A 23,137-nucleotide genomic window follows, 5' to 3' on the forward strand; every position below is an offset into this window, starting at 1 on the left:
GGATGTTAGAATCATTTTAGGTCAATTCAATCTCAAGTGGGTCAGAACCAGTAAAATACTATCATAATAACCTATGAGTAATGAAAACTACAAATTTTTCTCTTTGTTGTAGTGTAAAAAAAAAGTAAAATTACACAAAAATGTTAACATTTACAGACTAGCCTTTTACAAAAAAAAATGTGAACCTGAAATTTCTTAAGAAAAGTATGTGGAATTTTACCAGTATTCTGCCTGTTACTGAATGTTTTGTGTATTTGTAGATCCACTGTGATCTGTAAGTTGTGATGCATATGTATAAATGATAAACTAAAGTGTAATACTTCAAATGGCACTTGATTTTCTTTAGAATTTTCAGGTTCATATTTGTTCATGTTATGTTCAAATACGGTTTGTAGATATAAACATTTTCATTACAGTTTGACTTTTATCACTCAAAAACAGAAAAAAACTTTGGAGTTGACATTATTTATAAGTTCTTATCCTATTATTTATATTATTCTGCTGGTCTGGCCCACTTTAGATCAGATTAGGCTGTATGTGGCCCCTGAACTAAAATGAGTTTGACACCCCTGATCTAAATCATAAATGTGTCATTGAAAATACATGTATAACCATCATTGGCATTTTTTTTTATATATATAAAAATCTGTATAAAAAACTGAAAACACTAACACTTTGCCTTGTTCGCCTGCACTGACACTTCACTGATGACTTCCTGGCAGACATTTCAGCCGCCTCCTTCATTTCACCCTGATCATCTGCTCAAATGGACATTATCATCTGGACCAGCAGCTGTCATCACACTTGCAGACTCATTTTCATCCTGACAGTGACGAGTACGTGGAGGCTCCGACTCTGTCAGATCATCCTCCTTAGTCACGCCGACCTCGGCGCCGTCTTTGGCAGCTTCACCTACTTCAGCAGAAACAGTCGTGTCCTCAATTATACGCTGATTGCCGCTGCTGTCACTGGGTTTATTAACGCAATCATCAGCCACGGGCTCCACGTTGTCTGCTTGTTCCTCATTCTTCATCTCCATGTCATTAACAGGGGCGTCACAGCTCTTATTACCTGAAGGACTGAGCTCAGCGCTTTCATGCTCCTCATCTTTTTCTTCATCACTACTGTCTATGATCTCCCCCTCCTCTATCTCTTCCTCATCTTCTTCTCTCTTTATTCTCTTTTCCTGTGGGGGTTTAAGTTCAGGGCTGATTTCCGGGGCTCCTGTGCAGATGTCGGGTCGAGTTTGTTCGGATGTTGAAACCTCCTCCTCCTCTTCTTCCTCTTCTTTCACACCTTCCCCCTCTCTACTACAGGCCGATGCAGGTTGAGCTGAAACAACAAGATCCCGATTGTTTATAAATTCATTACACGTGACCACTGAGGCAGTAGAATTTCCAAGCACATGCATGATGCTATCTGACTGATGGACTTGTAGGTGCGTACGAATGGCTCGAACACAGCTGGGGACACGTGTTAGCAGGAATGGTGAGAAAACAGAAGGACGGTGAAGTTTGGGAACCCTGACGTTATGGTTTGGCTCTGTGCTTGTTTGCAGAATGAGGCAACATGCCAAGCAATTAGAGATGCAGTAAACTAGGGTGGACATGTGTGAAAGAAAGGCCATGAAATAATGACTGTAAAAAGCTAATTGTGAGTTATAAGCAATTATTCCCAAACACAATCTCCCTGCAGTATGGTGAATTGTAAAACACATGCAATGCTGTGCAAAACCTATTTGAGTAAAGCTTACATAACCGCCTCAGACAACACATTTTAGCCCGTATCCTGAAAAATCCTATAAAGTAATTGTCCTTAATCGCATTGCCTTGCAACATGAGACAACAATGAAGCATTTAAGCTTAATTTAACTAAATGATTCTATTATTATTTTTGAACAATACAATTTTGGGCTAAGTTTGCATCCATTATTGAGACTGAGTTATAATAAGAGATTTTTGTTTTAAGAGCATCGTAAAACATCTTAAACTTCAATTTAGCGGCCAGTCCTCAATCTTTAGGCTAGTTATGTAACCCTGCACTAAAAATGACCATAAAGGGTTCAACGAGTCTCTGTTTTAGAATTTTTAGGACCATTACAATGCAATTAAAGATCTATTTTATGTCTGTGCTGGACCAAAATCAGCAGTGTTTATGTGTTAGACAGCTCAGAATAATATGTGACAATTCTGCCCATGTATGAACAACATGCAAAACAGAACCAACATAAACTGCACAGATAACAGCGGTAGTGTGTGGTTTTACGGTGGCTGATTTCTGTCTAAAAACAAAGCTAATGTAACAGGGCTAAGCTAACAGAGCTATAATGTAAACCATCAGCTGAAGCAGAGTCAAAGCACGGTATTCGAAATCTCTCTGACGGGACATTTTATCGACAATTCGACAGATTAGTGTTGCTAAATAACCTACATTTTTACTTTTAAATTAATTTTTGCTTTAGTTGAACAATAAGGGATTATCCAAAACAAGAAGCTACTTTATATTGAAATAAATGTTGGAATGGCAATCAATTAAAGTCTGCTCTCTGACGGGACATTACTGTGTTTTGACCCAGCAGCAGGTGAGGATTATAAAACAGTGTTATTTTAAGTGGATGCCTCAGTTTTTGATGACGCTTTAATGCAGATTTGTGTGAACGATGGGTTTCACACTTATTTCCGTGGGTGACACAGTCTGAAGACATAACATTAATTCCTTGGTGGTTTTGGGAGCTGTGAGTGCTTCCTGATTTCTACATCTGTTGATAGTTTGGAACATGCAGTACAACACCTTCAAGGCCTAAAATCCAGATTATTGAATGTTTAAGTACCTGATAAACCACTCACTCTGTATCATATTTACAACAAGAACATGTTCCATTTAACTGAGTGGCTGCTAGTTGTCAGAAGCTTTTTTTTTTTTTTAGACTTAAGATGTAAAAATCAAGGTGAAAACATTCTCATAGATATCAAGGTGTTTTTGTGCTTATAAATAAAGGACCACCCTTATAAAATAGAAAACCGCTCGAACCAGAACACAACAACATGCACAGACAGAGTGTGTGAGTCCCTCAACGTTACTTTATCCTGGATACACACTGTTACAGTGTCCGATTGCTTGTTATCACTTCCTGCCCAGCTTCCCAAGCCATGGCATGTGAAATTATCAGGATGTTTCTATGGCTAACATAATACCAAAACAGTGCGGCACCGAGGTCTTATCATTGAAAACACACACTTAGACTAAAATTACCTCATTCGTCATTCAGCCCGTCTGGGTCTGACAGAGTAATGATACTGGGTACTGTGGTCTTTTGTGGCCATGCTAAAACTACTCGGATATACACACTTTGACCACAGTGTATATGTGACTGCTTTTTCATGATACGCAGTCTTACTTTATCACAAATGACACCGCTTTGTCCTGAACGCCCGACACTGGACGAGCATGACTAACAGGTGAGAAAAAGCACAGGCCAACATCCTGTTTTCTCTTCTTCTGTCATTTCACAGCTCATGAGGTCACCGTTCAACAGTAAGCCATGTTTGATCCTCTTTTTGGCCACGGTTTGTGTTGAGGTTAAGCTGGTGTGTGTGTGATGCTGTGCAGAACACGCTCATTTCCGTTGGGGTAGCATGTTGCCATAGTGAAAAATAAGGGAACAGGGAGTCTTAAAGTCTCAGTTGGAGAAACCAGGACATGATACAATGCTGTTGGAATCGGACGAGCGGAGAGCGGTAGGTTTGTGGGGATGTGTAGGTTTTGGATCTGTGTCTTTCATCAACCACTGTTTATAGAAAATAAAGGAGTGAAATGAAAGAGGAAGCACAAAACTGATAACAATACAGATGGTGCATTTGCTCATATTAGTAGGTTAGTGTTGGACAAGAAGTGACTCAACAATTTCATCACAGTTTAAACTAAATTTAGATGTGTTTACCTTGTCCTTTCAGCGGATAATCCTTCCAGTGATCTCTGAGGACGACATGCAGGACAGGATACTCAATCAGTGTTTTGTAGCTCAGGTTGTCTCGGAGGCTCTTCTCTATGTCCATCTCATGGTATCTGTTCCGGAGACATTAACACAAAAGAGATAAAGGTGACCACAAAACAAACTCTATTTCATTTTACTGAATAAAACATAATGAGGGCCGTGTGACTGGGGACAAAAACCCACAAACCATATTTACGTCACAATTTATATCATGGTTAATTGGTTTTTAGACATGTCTGTAGCGCTTCTGAATAAGAAGGTGTGTCTATCCATCTGTTTTATTATGTGTCAGACACAATATCATAGGATACATTTGAGAGATGCTTACGCAATCTGGCATAAATGCTCACTGGGATGAAAAGATGAAGTGAAAGGATTTCAGTGGTTAAAGCTCGATATCATATGATTTTTTTTTTTTTTTTGACAGTCACATTTTTATTGAGGTTTTTCACATTTTAACAAAAAGATACATATTCAAATTACATATTCCATTGTAGAGTTAGAGAAATAAAACAGATGTGTTAAGTAAAAAAAAAAACAAAAACAGAAGAAATAACAGTAACAGTAATAACAGTAATAACATATCCTCAAATCTGTCAATCCTTAAGCATCATTCACTCATACTGTGTCCATTTGTCCCACTTAGTCACAAAGACACTTTCTCTCATTCTAAGCCAATGTGTTAAATATCATTATGATTTTTGGCCTTAACTGAGAGTAATTTAGAAAACTGCATAAACAGATTATGATGCAAGGACAGTGAAGGCATCTGGTAGAATAGTGGTTATCTAGAAGGTTCAACATATGATTCCCAGTTGAATCTCATGTTTTCTGTGTTGAGTTTCCAGTTGTCTGAATGAAACGTGTTCTCTCTGATTTCAGCCGCCATCAAAAATAGGCATATGTGGATTAATTCTCAGTTAATGGTACTGGTTAATGAAGATCTGGTGTTGGTCTATGTCCGCCTTCAATGACAGCTCATAAAGTGTGCTAATGCTAATCCTGAATGATAATGCTGTGTAATGTACTGTGTGTAGTTGGATGGGTAAAATGAAACCAAAGTTCCCTATGAGGATAATACAGTGAGTTAACCTTGAATCTAATGGAATTTATGGGTCTAAGAAGGACACTTCAGTTAAAGATATACTGTAGTGCTTAATTTGCTTTTTAACATCACTGGGCACCTCAGTATATTGTAACTCAAGTGATCTGACAGGACATGAGACTCTAGATCCACACCTTGCCTGTGTTTTCAGACTGTACAATATCAATATGTGTTTTCAGACAGGCAAGGAGTTGAATATTTGACCGACAGCTGTATTTACCGATTTTTCCCCATAAGAGCCCATGTTAAATTTTCCGTAAGTTCCCGGATCCAGAAGAAGATCCTGATCAGCATGTGGCCATTATGTTTTGGTCATCTCCCCATCAGGGCTGGACTGTAGAAATTTACACTGGATATCATTTATATTTACTGAGTTATTGCATCGATCCACTTCCTATCTCTTATAATGGGGAAAATTTTCAAAGTCGCATCAAATCCAGAATCAGATCCGGATCCAAATAATTTCACTAACTTTTGTTGACATCATCATAAAGAAGCTGTATACCAAGTTTGAAGTCAATTGGAATTGTCGTTTCGGAGAAGAAGACGATTGAAAGTTTTGTAATGGACGACAGACACCGCCGCCGCCGGATGCCGCATGCCGCATGAGGACAATAGCTTACGGCCTGTCGGCCGGTAAGCTAAAAACTAGCACCGCCACAAACAGTTCTGTGGTGGTGCTATGGGCTCACCCTTGTAAACAACAGAATTATGCCCTTGTACTTTGAGTTTCAGAAATATTCAGGGAAATGCATCTTCCGTGAATGTCACCTCATCACTTCGTCAGTAAAAGTGTTGCACAGCTGAAACATTATTTGATTCGGAAAACCATGAGGTTATAAAGAAATTCAGTCAAACTAGGACTGGTCATACGTCAGCCTCCACAGGGAGTAAACAAAACACACCTGCATTAATATCTTTTTAACACATTTAATATTTCAAATTAATCACAAAATGTTGACAGCATTAAATACAATATAACTGACTTATCCCACATCATATTATAGTTTGCAGCCGTTTAAATGCTAACTAGCTGCTCTTTATTTACAGCCTCTAGGCACTTTGATGGCTCTGAAACCTCAGAGGATTGATAGAGATATGAGTCATGGTTTGGCACACTTATGATCCTGGTTGCTCATCGCCTCAAGAGCTGGAAACTGACTTTACTGAGAATCAATAACATTGCTTGGAGGCGCATGCAGCCATTCTCTCGCCCCTCCTTCTTTGTGTATGAGATGACATCAGCCTAGTCATGTCTCTAAGTAGTCCTGTCATGCATTAGGGACGGTCGTAAATCACAGCACTAAATAGTTAACTGGATTCTCCTGGGACATGACTTGCTTCTTCACTCAACTGATTCAAAACTGTTCAGCTGAGGCTGTCAACACCAAAATACCAGGCGTTATATTTACACTTTGGATGTATATAATAACTGGCAACATCCCCATTGACTGTCAGTCCCCCCCCAACAGAATGAGGATCATTGAGCTGTTGTTTGTTATCCTTAAAGTAAAAGCAGACTGAGAAGCACCCGGGTAGACACCCACTACCCAGGCCAATCAAAGCACTCTGCTATAATTTGACATTTACAGGTTCTTACTGGTGGGGCAGCTTCCAAGAACCCCTCCCTCCTGGAAGAGTTACTCTTAGGTGGGTTTAAAGATCATTTCACTTGATCCCACAAATAAACAGTAGTGTGTACTGCCACTTCCCGCAGGACAGGATAAAGAGAAGGAATGATAACCTGTGGGTCTCAAAACAGACACGGCAACAACAACAACAACAACCATGGCAGCACATTCCAGATATATTTATACATCAGAGGGGTGGAAATAGCCAGTGTGCTAAAGGTGGATTCTGGAAGATGGGATGGAGGGAAAACAAGGGACGGTTTTTAATTAAATTGTCAAAGGTTAAGCGGTGAAACATGTTTTGCCTTTCGGGATGGTATGTGCAAAGATAAAATGGTGGGAACACAATGCAAGAGCAAATGAAATCACATGCATGCCAGACAAATACTTTTTCCATTTCATTTGTTTTTAAGTGTACTTTACAATAAGTGAATGTTCTCGGATGTTTTTTATTTTTGTGATTACACAAGGTAAACTAAAACATAAGCGTCCGTAAACATCAGTTTGAGAGGGGTGCATGGCGGAGCAGATTGCAGCTCCCTGTGGTGTAGATGGGATTGTTAAAATATCTGGCCATTTCTAGCAACACAGCTGACTGGCTGTGCCAAGAACACGCACATCTGGTCTCTATATAGTGTTCTAGTGAATGAACAGTGGGCAAGACTGATGTTCTCTTCAGGGAGGTTCCTATTGTTTCTCTCACCACTGCTGAGGTACATCAACAGGATAGCAGCATTTGGGTGAAAGGGCAACTGCAAATAACCTGATATGGAACAGATATTAATATGATAACGACAATAATGCAAAAATCTCACTTATTAATGTGAGAGGAAATATATTTGAGAAATTTCTAACAGTCACCTAGGTCTTACTTAACCCATAAACACCCAGTGCTACTTTTGTGGCAATTCCCAAATAATTTTTTCTCTAGATTTAACCTTTTTTAAGTGATTTATCACCATTTATTATAAATATTATCCTCTGTACTTTATGTTTTTTCCAGTGAAAATCAGGTATTTTCCCATATTTAATTCACTGATCATGTAGATGTTCATAAAAGCTCAGATTAAAGTTGAGGGTTATTATATTAGAAACCGAGAAAACTGAAGAAAAAGGGACATTTTCAGCAAATATATCAATAACTGATCATGAACTGTCAATGACCCAACTCCATGGGTTTTACTGGTGAACCAATGTTGTAGAAGATGACAGTGTTTCCACGTTCACTACGGAGCCTCTGAACATCCAAATGGGTCATATCTGATGACCATGAAAAGATGACAGACCATATTTTACACCAATTATTTACATGTATTAATAAGATTAGTGGATCAACAGGTTAAACTGTTTAGATAATTTTGGTCCCCGATGGCTGTTTGGGTCTTTATGAGTTAAGACTATTTTATTAAATTAAATCACTGCAATTTATTGATGCACCAAACTTATAAATGGTCATCCTCCTAAATCTTTGGGTTGATGCAAACTTATGCATTATCCTGATATTCCTCTTCGACACTAAATAAATATCCTGAGAGCATAAACTGTGCATTTTAAGTACATGCCTTATATGCCAAACTTGTCATGTACAAAAAACTAAACCGGAGCTCCAAGACGCCCATTGTACGTAATCTAATGACAAATGTAGACTAATAAGCTCCATACTTTATTTTAGCACTGCGCCAGTGTTTATCAGTCTTACTATTTCAAAACTGTGAAGGACTGCCTTATTGCACAACTCAAATATTCAGCAGAACTCACCACTTCCAGTGTATATTTACTCATATGAAAGTGGTTATTGGGAATTCTCTAAAGTGTCAACGCACAGGTGGAGCAGAATGTTTGACTGAAACAGTCAGCGGAGGGCCAGTTTATTCAGACTACTTCCTATGAGTCAGACTGGGTTATCTATCCAAATGACATTTCAGTTTATCATCAAATTACAAGCATTGCTGAAAACCAGATGATTATTGTTGTGATCAGGACATCAACAGAAACAGCATTAATATTCTTAAATACAGGATTATGACACGAATTAGTACACTATTTGGTAATTTGGTATGGTTTTTACAGGTTTATAGGTTTATGAGCAGTCACCTCATACCTCACAGCTAGAAGGCTTCATGTTTGATTCCCCATCTGACCTGGGTGTTTCTATATCGTGTTTGCTGTTCTCAATACTAGGAGTGTGTATTGGTAAGAATCTGGAGATACGATATAAATTGCAATACTAAGATCATGATACGATATATCGTGATATATCATGACACTGTTAACAAGGCAATAATTTTTTAGTTTATTTTGTTTCTTTTTTTTTAAAGATTATTTCCTACAAAAATTGAATTACACCAGAAATAGGCACAAATACTACACACATTTTATTTAATCAGAACAGGATCTGATGCTATGCCACAAAATGTTCCTCTGTAAAAACTTAAAACTTAAATGATATTTTAAAGATATTACAGTTTAAGAACCTGCTCAAATGTTCATATTCTATTAGTTATGAAAAGAATGCAGAGTGTTCATTCCCTGAATCATCCAACATCAAAACATTATTTTTGTGCAATCCCAACAAGGGAACTCACATGTGCCTCTTTCAGACAGTAAAACATGCTTTTAGGATGCTTGAAATGTTGTTATTTAATAAAACAGTGTTACATAATAATTAATAAAATATGAACAAAAAAGAAAAACAAAAACAAAAATGAACCCTCACCATGTCTGCATTTTAATAAATATCTAAAAATATCGATATAGTATCATGAAATTAAATATCCCGATATATTGTGGAATCAATATTATCTTACACCCCTTCTCAATACACAGGGAAAGTTGCATCCGCATGCTCCAGTTTCCCCCACCTTCAAAAACATACACACATAGGTTAATTCTCCTGTCAGTGCCTTTGACCACAGTACTGGAGTTGGTCTGAGAGTGTCTTCAACAGCTAATCACTAATATGCTAATGCTAATGTGAGGTGCTGTGTGTATTCGGATGGCTAAAATGCAGACATGGAATTTGTCTATGGGGATAATAAAGTGAGTTACCAAAAAAAAAAACAAAAAAAAAAACAAGGATGAATATACATGTAACGGTGGCTTCTGCTGTGTATGATGACTTGCAAGTGGATGTACTTGAGATTTTCATGTGTAAGCACTGTCAAAGTGACGCTGTTTTGGGGGATTCTGTTCCTGTCTTCCTGTTCTCGTACTTCTTTTGAGTAACAATTTCACTGTTATATGAAAATGCACATTAAACACTTTGCAAATGACCTGAAACTTCATTGGACAAACCATTCTTTTTACCTGCACATAAATGTACACTCTGTTTATGAACATTTTACTTCACTAGATGGACCCTTTCCAAGCAACTGTAGCAACCTCGAACAGAAAAATACTTTAAAGGGAGCAAGAAAATAAGTTATGAAGTCTTATTTAAATTAATATTCTGTTTAATTGGGTATCAGGTATTCATGTGCAATTTCCTAAAAGTTAATTTCTTTCCATATTTGGATCTATGTTAGCAAATGTACCTCTTAAAGCAGTTTTATCATCATTAAATTTATTGCACATGGCAGGTTTCCCTCATATTGTGCAGGCCTATTAAGTAACAACATCCAAAACAAGTCCAGCATTGCAGGAGACCAGAGGAAGCATCTGCTGCACGCAGACAAACTTGAACACAGCTTTAGGCGAAGCTCAGGGAGAGCAGAGAGACCGAGTGAGGAGGGTTTAAGAGAGGGTTTGCCACAAATATGTGAGCGAAAGTAGCAGAGCTTACAGGCACAGAAACGTCGCTGTCTTAAGGGCCTGAGAAACAGAATGCGTGTCCACACAGAGGTTTCCTTTTTTGGCAACAAATGTATAAACAACTTCTCCTCTTCAGACACATCAACAGGCATAGAAGCTCTGTGGGAAAGAAGAGGTAAGGGCATCTTCTGGACCTCGAGAGTGGAATGAATGAAAAATAAATATATATAAAAAAAAAAAAAATAACACAAATAAACATTCAGATGGGTGTGAATGGCTCTCTTGATGCACGGTCTGTCTCCTTTCCAGTAAGAGGATGTTGACTGGTTACACAGTGATGTTTGGTTTAGTACAAGAGCTTCTTTATTGCGTTGGGTAGATATTCCAGTAGACGTTCAACGACAGCAATGTGCAGTCATACGCTTTGTGTTAACACTCGGAAAATGACCTTAGAGTAGCCTGTGCTCTGGCTTTCCATGACGTCATAACATTAATAACACACTTCAAAATTAGGGGTTTACCTCTAAGTCGGCGTTCTTTAAAAAAGTGGAGAAGAGGCCTCTTTGTACCTACAATACTTTGACCTCGTTTGGGACCCCCAAATGGGACCGTGACCCCTGCCTGTAGGGGGCCTCTCGTCTCATTTCAGCTTTAGTCTTGTGTTATGTAACAAGACCCAGGTGATTTGAGGTAATTCCCCCCCTTGGACGTGCATCCTAATTAAAACTTCAACTTATCCGTCCTCAATATAATGTTGACAATAAACACTTACTAAAAAATTACTGCGTCATAAACCTGATAGGATGTAATTAGAAAAACGATATTCAAAGCAATTACAGTTTAACAGGAAATGGTTACTTAAGAGAAAGTGAGAGAGTGCCGTGCCGTTGAATTAGTCATTACCACAGACTTGACGAGACACAGTTCGCACCGCAAAACGTCTGATTTATGGCTATGACGATATCAGGCAAATAGCTGTCAGGACTCACTTTTAATGCTGCTTCAGGGTGATAACAGCCATCATGACTCAGACTCCCTCTCTCTGTCCTTGTTTCCACTCTCCTCTCTATTGTCCACCATCAAATACATACAGAAAAATGTCCAAAAATTATTTAAAAATGTCAGAAATCAAGACTGTTTATTATGAGTAACAGCACCAGTGGTAGCCATGAGCAACATTTAATACAATTCTGGTGTCTGTGGACAGATATGTGGAAATATTTAGATTTTATGTCAAGTTATATAACAGAAAACTGTGATTAGTTACACTTGTGTACAGCTTTTTTTTTTTTTTTTTTTTAGAAATGGTGTCCTTGAAAAAGAAGTATCAGCTGTATTGTATTCCATTGACAAACACAGGCTGAAGTTTTCAGTTTAAGGCTATTTTCCACTTTTATTTTCATTTACATTATGGGCTTTTAACATGCATTTTTCTTTTCATTGTTTTATGATTGTTATTTTGTTGTCTTTTTTGTTAATGTAATAGTTTTTGTGTTAATGTAATGGCTTCACAACAAAGGTTCACGGTGAAAGACTGTACATGTTTCAATGGGAGCATTTTGCTTGTAGACCAGTGTGACCAGTACACAGACAAATGAAACTGCTTCTAGATTTCTTTTGACTAGTTAAGTACAGGCTTTAAATGCAGATCCTTATGCTGCTGTTTCTGCCCAAAATGATAATGATGCTATTTAGAATAATGTAATATCACCTTTAGAAAACAATGCGATTGTAGATTTGTGTATATTGGTTCTCTTTTATTCGTTTTAATGAATGTCTACCAATGCATCACAGTGTGATCCTGTTCAGTTTATATCAAATTCCATAACCCATATTTTTATTAAGCCCACATTTTATCTAATAGCAATATTATAATATAAAAATTTTATTGTCTTGTTTGTGTTGCATGTTATAAATAGTACCTGATATGCGTAAGGATGTCCTGAATAGAATTTTAATTAACATCAGTATCCTGTTTTTCTTTATTATTGTTCTATGTGACTGTAGTTCATCTAGATTAATTGACTCTGTGATTTTAATCTTATTTTTGGTTTTAGGGTGACTCTAAAAAATAAACTCTTCTGTACAATGGCAACATTCACAGCAATGTTCAATATGTTTATACAGCTTTGAATTCAAAGGACAATGAGATATATTTTCACGCAAAACATCAATGGGAGACCTGCAAGAGGAAATACCAAATGAGATATGGTCAGAGGGACAGAAATCTCAAAGTTGCACAACAAACTCACTAACCTGGAGGGATTTTTGTTGGAAAAGTCTGGTCTGCTTCTTTATAACACCTGTACAAAAATCACATTATTTTGGTGCTCAATTTTCTCGCTGGAGGGAGTGCGGATCGCTTGAGGCAGATCAAGCACATGTATTCTGGTCTTGTTCTGGTATTGTTGGCTTTTGGGGAAATATGATCAAATTGATGTATTCAGTTTGTGGTGTTCATTTTGATATACTTTGTTTTTTAGTATTCCCCCGGGGGAATTATGTAAAAGTGAAGCTAAAAAAGGATCCTCCTTCAGTCTTCCTGGTGATAAAAATTGTTAATCACATCCATCGAATGGAAATGATGGCCTAAAATCACCTACAACAACACAAAATACTGGGGAAAATGGGACTTTTTCATTCAAACTGTGGACAGTAAACAATATGTAAATGAATGACTGTACCTGTGACCATTTCTCTGTTTGTTTTGTACCTTATATTCTAAAACGAAGTAAAAATAAAGTTAAAAAACTAAAATTATATAGATATGTGTTCAATATGAATTTTTCTCCCAAAACTCCCTCAGCTGGTCTCAGTTCTGATATGTTCACAGATGTGTTAAAAGATTAAGTGATGCCAAAAAGTGGTCAACATCGTTCCAACTTTTTGCATATTTGTTTAAAATTACTGCATTTTTTCCTAAAAATTATGGACTTCCTCAGTTCAAAAACGTGCTATTGAGGATAAAATTTTAGTTTATGTGATCCTTGTTTTCATCTGTTATTACGTTGTGATTTTGTGTTTATTTACATTTACAACACTGTGCAAAAGTCTAATGAAACCCTTTGTTGTTTTTGCTGGGTAGAAATGAACATAGATTTCTTATTCTCTTTTCTTCGCATATGAACAACAAAATACACGACGTATGTGCACAGCAAGGTTATAATAGTTTTGGCTTTTTCATTATACTTTAGTTTTATTTAGTTTTGACTTTTTTTCTCTAATTCAGTTAGTTTTAATTTGTTTTTAGAGCAGGTTTGCTAGTTTTTATTAGTTTTCATTTTTTTCCCGAAATGTTTAGTTTTAGTTTAGTTTTAGTATTAATTTTAGTTTTGTCATATCTTTTATCTTCTTCACCGCTGTATTCAAATAAATCCCACACAGGACTCTGCTTTCTCCCAACTTTAGTCTCCATGTTTCCAGGTAGAGTTGGGACGAGAAGACAACTAAACGACAAGTGACGAGAAGTGACGGACCGTGAAGTACCGTATGGTGCCGCTAGCTAAAATTGCTAGCGCGAAATAAATCGATTTCATATCAATCCGACGTTGAAAAAGATGAAAACGAAGAGAATTTTCTCCACAATTGTTATACGTTTTAGTTAGTTTTGTAAGCACGCATTACAGTTTTAGTTAGTTATCATTTTTTTCCTTTAATTATAGTTTTTATTTATTTCAGTTAACAAACATGTTTTTTTCAATTCTAGTTTTCGTCATTTCGTTAGTTTTCGTTAACGGTAATAACCTTGGTGCACAGGCTAAAAAGACACATATAAAACTGAACTAAAAGGGTTCAAAAGGTTAAAGTCATTTTTAGTGTGACCTCTGACCCTGTGACAAGAAGCAGGACAAACAATTAGAAACATCCTACGTGTTGAATCAAACCTGGTATAAAACATCGGAAAATTAATGCAATAAATCTCATATTGTCTTAACAAAAGGGTTTAAGACATTTTAAGTGTAAAGGGAGGTCACACTAAATACTACCGTTTTGGTTTATATAATCTGTTTTTTCTCTGCAACTTTGTTTTTCCTACACACTTCCCATATATCCAGATTAGATCTTAATACAGAGACTGAAAAATGTGCATGTGTGGTCATTAGAACTTTACTAAACAAGTAAACCTAATGCTAGCCTGGAACTTTTGTACAGTACTGTATATTTTCCATTTTTTTTGGAACTGAGGTTGTCACTTAGTAAAGATTTTAATGGTGTGTTTTAAAAGTAGTAGGGATCTTAATGTTGCTATAAAGTATTAAAGTGAAACTCAGCCCTATTATTCCTTTAACACTGTGTGACTAGAACTTTTAAATGCATCACTGTGTCATAAACTTCCTGATAATGACTCTTAACGAAGGTGACACTGTAAAGGCATCTCTTATAACGACACATTAAAAAGCACTTAAAGTTTCATCAGCTGGCATTAAGGTACAAGGTGACGAGGTGATTTCTGACCCACAGCAAACAGAAACATCCCTATTCACCTTTGGAAGGAGCTGAAATATTATTTGTGTGCTTTGTAAAGAACAAACCAAAAGAAGCAGGTGTAAGTTTCAAACATGAAGGATGAGGTGGGAGGTTTCGTGACACTTCGCACTGGCCGGGGGGGGTTAATGATTATGAGTAGTGTGGCTCATCATTCACTCCATGACTAAGCAGAAATGGAGGACAGCCAAAGAATTTGAAAGTAGGCGAGCCAAATGAGTGCTATCAACACTCTGACCCGACCGTGATGAAAAAAGGTTACAAAAGATGGAGTGAGAAGGAAGTGAGGACAAAAGCAGGGCTGAAAAGATGGAAAAAAGCACCCGAGTGAAACAAAGATAATGATGTGGAAAGTCCTGATCAATGGTGTTTCTCATTGTTGGAATAAAAGACGGAGGGGGGAAGGAGAAACCCTTCCCTTTGGGGCATCCCCTGCCAAAAGTCCAAGTACCTTTGGAGGAATTTACAAGTCAATTATGTCGGGTTCATAAACAAATTATTTCATAATTTCGGTTTTTATACGCGCTGAATAATTCTGTAATGAGTACGAGCTTAATCATGCATCAGAATGCTTAGACAGAGAGGATGCCTGAGCAATGAAAGCATCATTTCTGACCTGATAAAATACAATACATGAATGAGAGAGAGTCATTAGAGGATGGTATGTTCCCTCGCCGACACCAAAGTGGAAAGTGGTACTTGTTTCTGATGTTAGCTTAGTTTCAGAGACATAACCCGATGGTATTTAGCTACCATGGCAACTCAAAAACAATGATGGGAAGTGGATAACATGGATGGACAACAGACAGAGGAGCAAAACAACCCACTTCAGCACATAATTGAAATGAGCAAGTTTACAAGAAACAAAATACTGAAAGGTGTTTTGTTTACAGTATACTTAAGAAACAAAATGACAGAGACAGAGAATGGATGGATGGAGGGATGGACACACAAACCACTATATCACACTATATACCCAGATAACAGTGCAGTTGTCAAGTTGTCTGTGTTGTTTATTGCTTTTTCTCATTGCTTTTCTCTCCTCCACCCACCACCCAGTGAAGGCAGACGGCTGCCTACCCACAGCCCTGTTCTGTCCAAAGTCTTTATCCTCTGTAATGGAATAATGTTCTCCTCGCTGTCACCCTGGGCTTTCTCTTGGATGATTTGTTGGGTTTCTTTTCTGTATAGCATTCTTAAGACCAAGGCTTGAATCTGACTTGAAGTGCCTTGAGATAAACAACTATTTTGACTGGCACAATATACGTAAAAACTAATGAAAAAAAAGGGAAATTAAATTAATTTTGGATGAAATTTACAACCATTTACTGGACTTTGGTGAGTCTCCTGATGTTGATTCTCCATTGTTTTAATTGTACAGCTGGTTTTATGTCATTAATCTATTCTTGTATTTTATTCTTTTATTTTGGTTTTCATTTATTCTTCTGTACAGCACTTTGGTCCACTGTGGTTGCTTTAAAGTGCTTTACAAATAAAGTAGAAAGAGAGAGAGAGAGAGAGAGAGCTTAATTGTTAAGCTTTGGAAAAAAGCATCTGTCAAATGCATAAATGTAAATGTTGTAAATGCTGACTGATAAATATATTTTCATCATCACTGCAATATCACATGTACAATTAACACATAGCTTAAGATTTTCTGAATCACAATAAATACATGGAAAACGTTCTATTTGCTGGTGTGATGGGTCTTCACTTGACCTTTGAGCCAGGGATACATGGGCCAAACATTCACATTTTTTTAGATAATTCAGATTAATAGCTGAAAATCTGGTAGTGACTCCATGGTTAATTTATTTATCTGTAGCAAGCTGTATTGTTATCACAACACTACCGGTATTGTACTTTGCAGATGTTCCACATCATACAGACCTTGAATGCTTACAACACTGTACAATAGCAGGTATACAGTGGTGGCTTTCAACACAACCTCATTTTTATGACTTCTGACTTCTTCTATTTTCTCCTGAGGATTTTTGAGCTTCAAATGCATTATTTTTAATCTTCAACCAAGCACTAAATCTCCCGTTCTTGTTGAGTGTGCATCCATATTAGTTCACAGTAACATTCATAGAAACTATTTGAACTTTTTCCGATAAGAACTGCGATTTTTTAAAATTTTTTTGATGAGATGCTGTGGCGATGGCTAGTAGTATGACATCACAAATCACTTCCGTGTCCAAACCTTGCTGCTAACATACACAACAATGACTGCAGCCCAGGAACCTGTCACCTTTTTCAAATGACATCCTATTTTGCTGACTTCCCATACTCGGTTAAAAGATGTCTTAACTCTTATAACTCAAATAGAGTTATACGAGTTAGTTTAATGCCAGGTGTTCAGGTGTCAATGAAAAAGAGGAGCTATGAAGTCGAGGGTAGAGCAAGTAGCTAGTGAACATAAGGGTGTTAGCAATAAAGCTAATGTTCCTGTATCCGGGTAACGTTAGCATTTAATTAGCTATGTTAGAATAAGTACCATATGGTTAGTTGACAACGTAACTGACAACACACACGCACACATGCACGCACACACACACACACACACACACACACACACACACACACACACCATTTTGCTTTAACCCTTTCATGCATAAATTATGAGAACCTTAATCAAGTTTTTTTTTCCCTGAGTGTTTTTATTTCTTTTTAGGCATGAAAAAAACAATGTGATTGAAATTTTTTTATGAACCTATTTTTCATGGTTACAAAAATGTCCGCACAGCTGGACACCATACATTTCATTTTTGAAGCAAAGAAACATATTCAACACACTATTTACTGACAAACTGTAAAAACTATTAAATATATATTTTTAATGCTGCTAATCTGATGTTTTCTCACATTTTTAACATACTATAATACTAGTTGTTTTGTTGTTGTTTTGTTTTTCTCGGTTGGTGACATGTCTGTTTTTATACTGCATATATATTTACACTTCCTTTCTTCTTTAAACTTTTGCACTACGCATCACCAGAGAGTTGTCACTTACAATTTCGTTGTACATACGTATAATGACAATAAAGGCATTCTATTCTATTCTATTCTATTCTAGTTATTACACACTAAGATAATACGCAAAAAAAAACAACAACTTTATGTTTAAAAAAAAAAAACATGTTAATCACAGCCTAATAACAATTAGCAACTGATTTATACTCAAATATGTTACTGCAGATCGGATTTATCAAGAACAGGAAAGTTACAGTAACAGTATGAATGTCTGTGTATGGGATGATGCATAAGCGTCCGCTGTATTGGCTGATATGGAACTAAAACAACAAAATCCATGAATGTATAGGAGAACAGTTTTGAATAGCTGTCCACTGTAGAGACCACTATGCATGAAAGGGTTAAAGTTACATAAAGACAGGTAACATTATAAAAGCTAACGTTTAGCACTAGTACAAGCTAGCTAATGTTAGCTACTGACGCTAATCTACACCATATCAACTTCAGCCATCATCTCTTCTCCTTTTCGTCAGGAGGAAAGCAGTAATAAGTGATTGTTTTATTAACATCATTTCTGTTGTTGCAACACGGGACACAGCACTGCACCATTTTACAATGTTCTGATTATTCTGTGACTGGACACGGAAGTAACATTTTAGACTATGATGACATAGTGACTAGCCATCACCATATTAGCTCACACACCACTTCACATTCTGCAGAGACTGGACCATGAACTTTTCATTGATGGAAATACGTTATCAGTTTTCTTTTGTAGTTTCACAACAGTGTGATCAAGACAAATTTGCGAAAACATATATAAGGCCTAAAATTAAGACGAATGGATTTCACATTTTTCAGGAAACATGGCTTAAAAAGCAGGGTAAATCTCACCTTACAGAGTTGGCCTTTCTCCCCTCTGCTTTCATGAAGACTTTCACGTGATCAAACAGCTCATTTGCGTACATCTTCAGCCTGAAACAGAAATTTCCCCATATATGAGCTTCGTGACTCGGGACCTTTATCAGCTTAAAATGACAAGAACAAAAGATATGGGAACAGTGACTAAGCAGTACTTAAAGGTGGCACTGTAAAGGTCAAAACACAAAGAGCTCATTGACTCAGCAAAGCATAGCAGAGGCTTGAGTGTACACTTGTCCGGTGCGCTGTATGTACAGTATAGACTGTGACTAAGGTATCCTGTGTATAGGACAATCCTTAAAGCTACTGAACACTGTGGTGCCTAAGCCTCCTGTAAACAGCCAACCGAGGGAGCGTGCAGATTTAAACCCCATTTTTCTATTGTCTACGCAGGAGCTGTGTCTAAATGCCAGGTGCTTGGGCTGAATCCGGTATCTATTTAAAGAGTTACATCCATCTGCATGCATTATGCTTTTCACTGCAGGTCTTTACAGCGGACTGCTTACTGACTGCTGACCGCTATCAGTAGAAAGGTGAAGTCAGGGGAGCCGGGTCGCTGGTCTGTTAGAGGCTCAGATTAGAAATACTGAGTGGGTCTTGTAGTTATCAAAGAGCATGCCTTGTTCAAAGACAGCGGTTCATGCTGGGGGAAACATGAGCCTGGGAAATAAAAACGAGAATGAAGCAAGAGGAAAGGACAAAGATAAATGTAGGAAAGTAAGATTGTGGGAACACGGAGAGAGTAACTAACGCTATGTTCACACTGCAGGTCTTAATGCTCAATTCCAATTTTTTTGCTGAAATTTGATTTTTTGCTTGGTTGTTCACATTAATATTTAAATACAATCCCATCAGACTCATGTGTATCATCTGAATTGACCCACGTGTGCAGAAAAAGGTGTGACGTCACAAGCAGAACGCTGTGTTTATGGAAGTTAATGTGGATCTTTCCAGGTTCCACCTCCTCCAGAGCTGAATTGTGATGTCTGTCATGACGTAAAAGTCAGATGGAATGTGACATGACCATTCAGTTTGAAGTCGCATTGCAAAACATCAGATACACTGCAAAAATCCAAATCTTACCAAGTGTATTTTTCTCATTTCTAGTCAAAATATCTCATCACACTTAAAATAAGATATAATCACCTAAGGAGTAACGTGTAAGTGACATATAAGAACTTATTTTTAGACAACAGATGTTGAAAATTTTATTTCAAGAAATCTTACAAAGAGCATTTTCACTTGTTCCATTGGCAGATTTTTTTTTGCTTAATTCAAGATTTTTCTTCTTAATTCAAGCAAAAAAAAAAAAACTGCCAATGGAACAAGTGAAAATGATCTTGGTAAGATTTCTTGAAATAAGATTTTCAAGATCTGTTGTCTAAAAATACGTTCTTATAGCTCACAAGTTACTCTTTAGGTGATTATGTCTTATTTTAAGTGTGATGAGATATTTTGACTAGAAATGAGAAAAATACACCTGGTAAGATATTGATTTATACGGTGTATGTATCTGATTTAGGACCATATATGAAAGTGGCCTGGGTCTGATTAAAAAAAAAAAAAAAATTAGTTCTGCTCAGACTGTCATAAAAAAATCAGACATAGGTCATAAGGGGAAAAAAGTCAGATTTGGGCCACTTTTAGCTGCATTGTGAACATAGCATAAGTAAATGAAGTTCAATTTGGTGTGTTAACACAGAAGAATAGGATAATAATTTAACTGAATCTTCTGAGCATTGACATTTTTCTCACTTTTGCTGAATTATAACAAACTAAATTTAAAGAGTAGCCACTCTTAATATGTACCTGCTCAATGGGAAGTTACAGTGTAATTTAGACTAGTGCTGAAACCTTATTTTTAAGTCATATCTTAAGTGTAAGAACAGAAGTCCGGCTCCTTCTGGTGCCCTATGAAAAAATATGAATGGCAGATGATGGAGAGAAACAAACTAAAATATCTACTTTGTGTAAAAAAAAAAACAAAACAGCTCAGTGGACTGCATCTGCTGACAAACGTGATACAAGTCACCAACACAAACACAGGCGTTACCATGGCACATTTAAGCTCAATCTTTCAGTGAGAGGTGAGAATGAGATGAATAAAAGAATAAAAATGAAATGAAGGTGGAAAAGTTCTCCCAGGCTCAATACGCTATTAAAATCAGGGCACTCACAAAAAAAAAAAACTTGTTTATAACTGACTGATTTGTAGTTAGCCTGTGACAGAAGCGTAATCCTTAATCACACTGTTGCCAAAGTCAATTACAGGGGCTTTGGTTTGTCCTGCAGGCCGCAGCGGACTTGCTGCAGGTCATCAAAACCAAAGCTGGCAACATGTGGCCTATATTTAACAGACCAGTGATCCTGCATAAAACTTCCAACAGGCAATTGTATATCTGAGCTTTAACAAATGATTCTTAAACTCAGCACTGAGCAAACTATGTTTCAGTTGACACAAAAAGCCCCAATGCAACAGCATGCATTATTCCCAGAACAATATGAAGCAATAGCAGATGAATGTAAGTGCGTCATATGGGTGTTGTAAACTGGAGGAATGTAATATTAAAACATGCTGCTGAATTGTAGATATCGCTGTATCTGAATTTCAGACGAATTAATGACAAGACATTCAATTAGTCTTGTTTTCATCGCTCTCACTCTCACTTGTCTTGAGAATCCACTAACTAAACACAGCTTCATGGCTGTTGCCAAGTAGAGCAGCTTGAGAGAAAACAAATGCCTCAGCAGCAACTGGTCTCCTTAAACTCAAATATCTTACAAACAATATGTCAAACCACTGTTGTTTTCGGCGTCCATTATCACATCATTAAGATTTTATTTCTCGTTCTATGTTTGGTATCTGGACACAAAATTAATTTCAACCACAAAATTCAGAGGCTCTGGCTTTGCTCAAGAATAAAGTGGAGACTTTTGTGCAAGAAACAAAAGCAAGTGAACTAAAACAGAATGGAAAATAAAGATAAATATACTTAAAGTAATGCAACTGACTCCTTACAAAAGACGCAAGGTCTAGAGCCTACTAGAGCAGCTACGGAACCTTTTTGGCTTGTGACCCCATTTTAACATCACAAATTTCTGGCGACCCCAGACATTCAAAATGAAGCCTTTTTTTTTTTTTTTTTTGCTAAAATTAATTTGTTTTTGATCATGTAATAGTTTGCAATACTATGTTGCAAATAAACCTTAATTTTAGGCAACATTTAGTCTATATAATATATATTATTATGGACGGAGGCAGAAAAGCCAGGTGTAGATTACTGCACAAGGTGAGAATTGTATTTTCCTTGGTCAGGATATGTACAGTCAGTCCAGCTTGGATTTACAAGGCTGACAATTAATACTGAAAAAAACAATAACTCAAACTATGAATTATGAAAGAGCTGCAGCATCTGAAACCAACCACAATGAACATTTGAAAGATAAACAGTACCACAGTGCTTCAGTTTCAGCTTCAGAGTTTGTCATGTCTTTTATGTATTGTGATTGTCACCATATATTTTTTATTAGTAACTTTTTAAAAATTTTATCAATTACTACAAATTTCAGGTGCCCCATTTGAATTCCAGGCGACCCCATGTGGGGTCCCGACCCCAAGGTTGACAAACACTGCGCTATGGAGTATCACTGTGAATGGGTCAGTGCGTCACGTGCCACATTTCAACCATATGAAACAATATCCCAAGGTGCATCAGGGTTAAGGGGACAAAACTCACTTTTGGCGAGTCACCGGGTCCGACTCCGTGGGGTGAATATAAGGGATCAGGATCTGCTTGAGTGTTTGCCTGTCAGACACCCTGAAAAGACAGATTGTGGAGGAAAAAAAACTTGTGAAAGAAATCACACACATGCAAATGCGATTATATACGCCAAGTCACAAGTGTAGCTTTGAAAATCCAGGATAAAAACAGATTTGGCTGCAACTTGAACTGTAGTTTTAGACCCACAGGATGTATCTACTAAAATTTCCACAAAGGCCAAAAGTACTTCCCACTGAGAATTGAAATGAGAAAGCTTGTTAAGTGAGGCTCATTAAAATTCATGGTATAATGTGCTTTTCCCTCTTAATAAAACACACATGCCTCTGTAGAAACTGTGATGGGTTTATTTTGTGGAACTCACCTCCTTTGACTAAACTCGGTGCTGCTCTGGGGGAAGATGAGCTTCAGGTGCCACATGAACTGTTTTTCTCTAAATGACACAAGGAGAAAAGTGATTTTTATTTTCACAAATGTAATGTTTGATGCCTGTTTTTCA

At 37.1% G+C, this 23,137-nt stretch overlaps 1 protein-coding gene across 1 annotated transcript in view; it reads right to left on the minus strand.

Annotated features, from left to right (window-relative positions):
• Positions 1–463: 463 nt before the first annotated feature.
• The window catches only part of znhit6 (zinc finger HIT-type containing 6), a 60,873-nt gene continuing 38,199 nt past the window's right edge, over positions 464–23,137 (minus strand). The window contains exons 6-10 of the mRNA XM_030131774.1: positions 23,003–23,071; positions 22,597–22,677; positions 18,833–18,913; positions 3,941–4,065; positions 464–1,332 (exon numbers count right to left, since the gene is read on the minus strand). Of these exons, the coding sequence (XP_029987634.1) occupies positions 755–1,332; positions 3,941–4,065; positions 18,833–18,913; positions 22,597–22,677; positions 23,003–23,071 (934 nt within the window). The 3' untranslated portion in view covers positions 464–754. The remainder of the gene's footprint in view (positions 1,333–3,940; positions 4,066–18,832; positions 18,914–22,596; positions 22,678–23,002; positions 23,072–23,137) is intronic.

This window comes from Sphaeramia orbicularis, chromosome 4 (assembly GCF_902148855.1).
Source record: "Sphaeramia orbicularis chromosome 4, fSphaOr1.1, whole genome shotgun sequence".
Taxonomy (NCBI): domain Eukaryota; kingdom Metazoa; phylum Chordata; class Actinopteri; order Kurtiformes; family Apogonidae; genus Sphaeramia; species Sphaeramia orbicularis.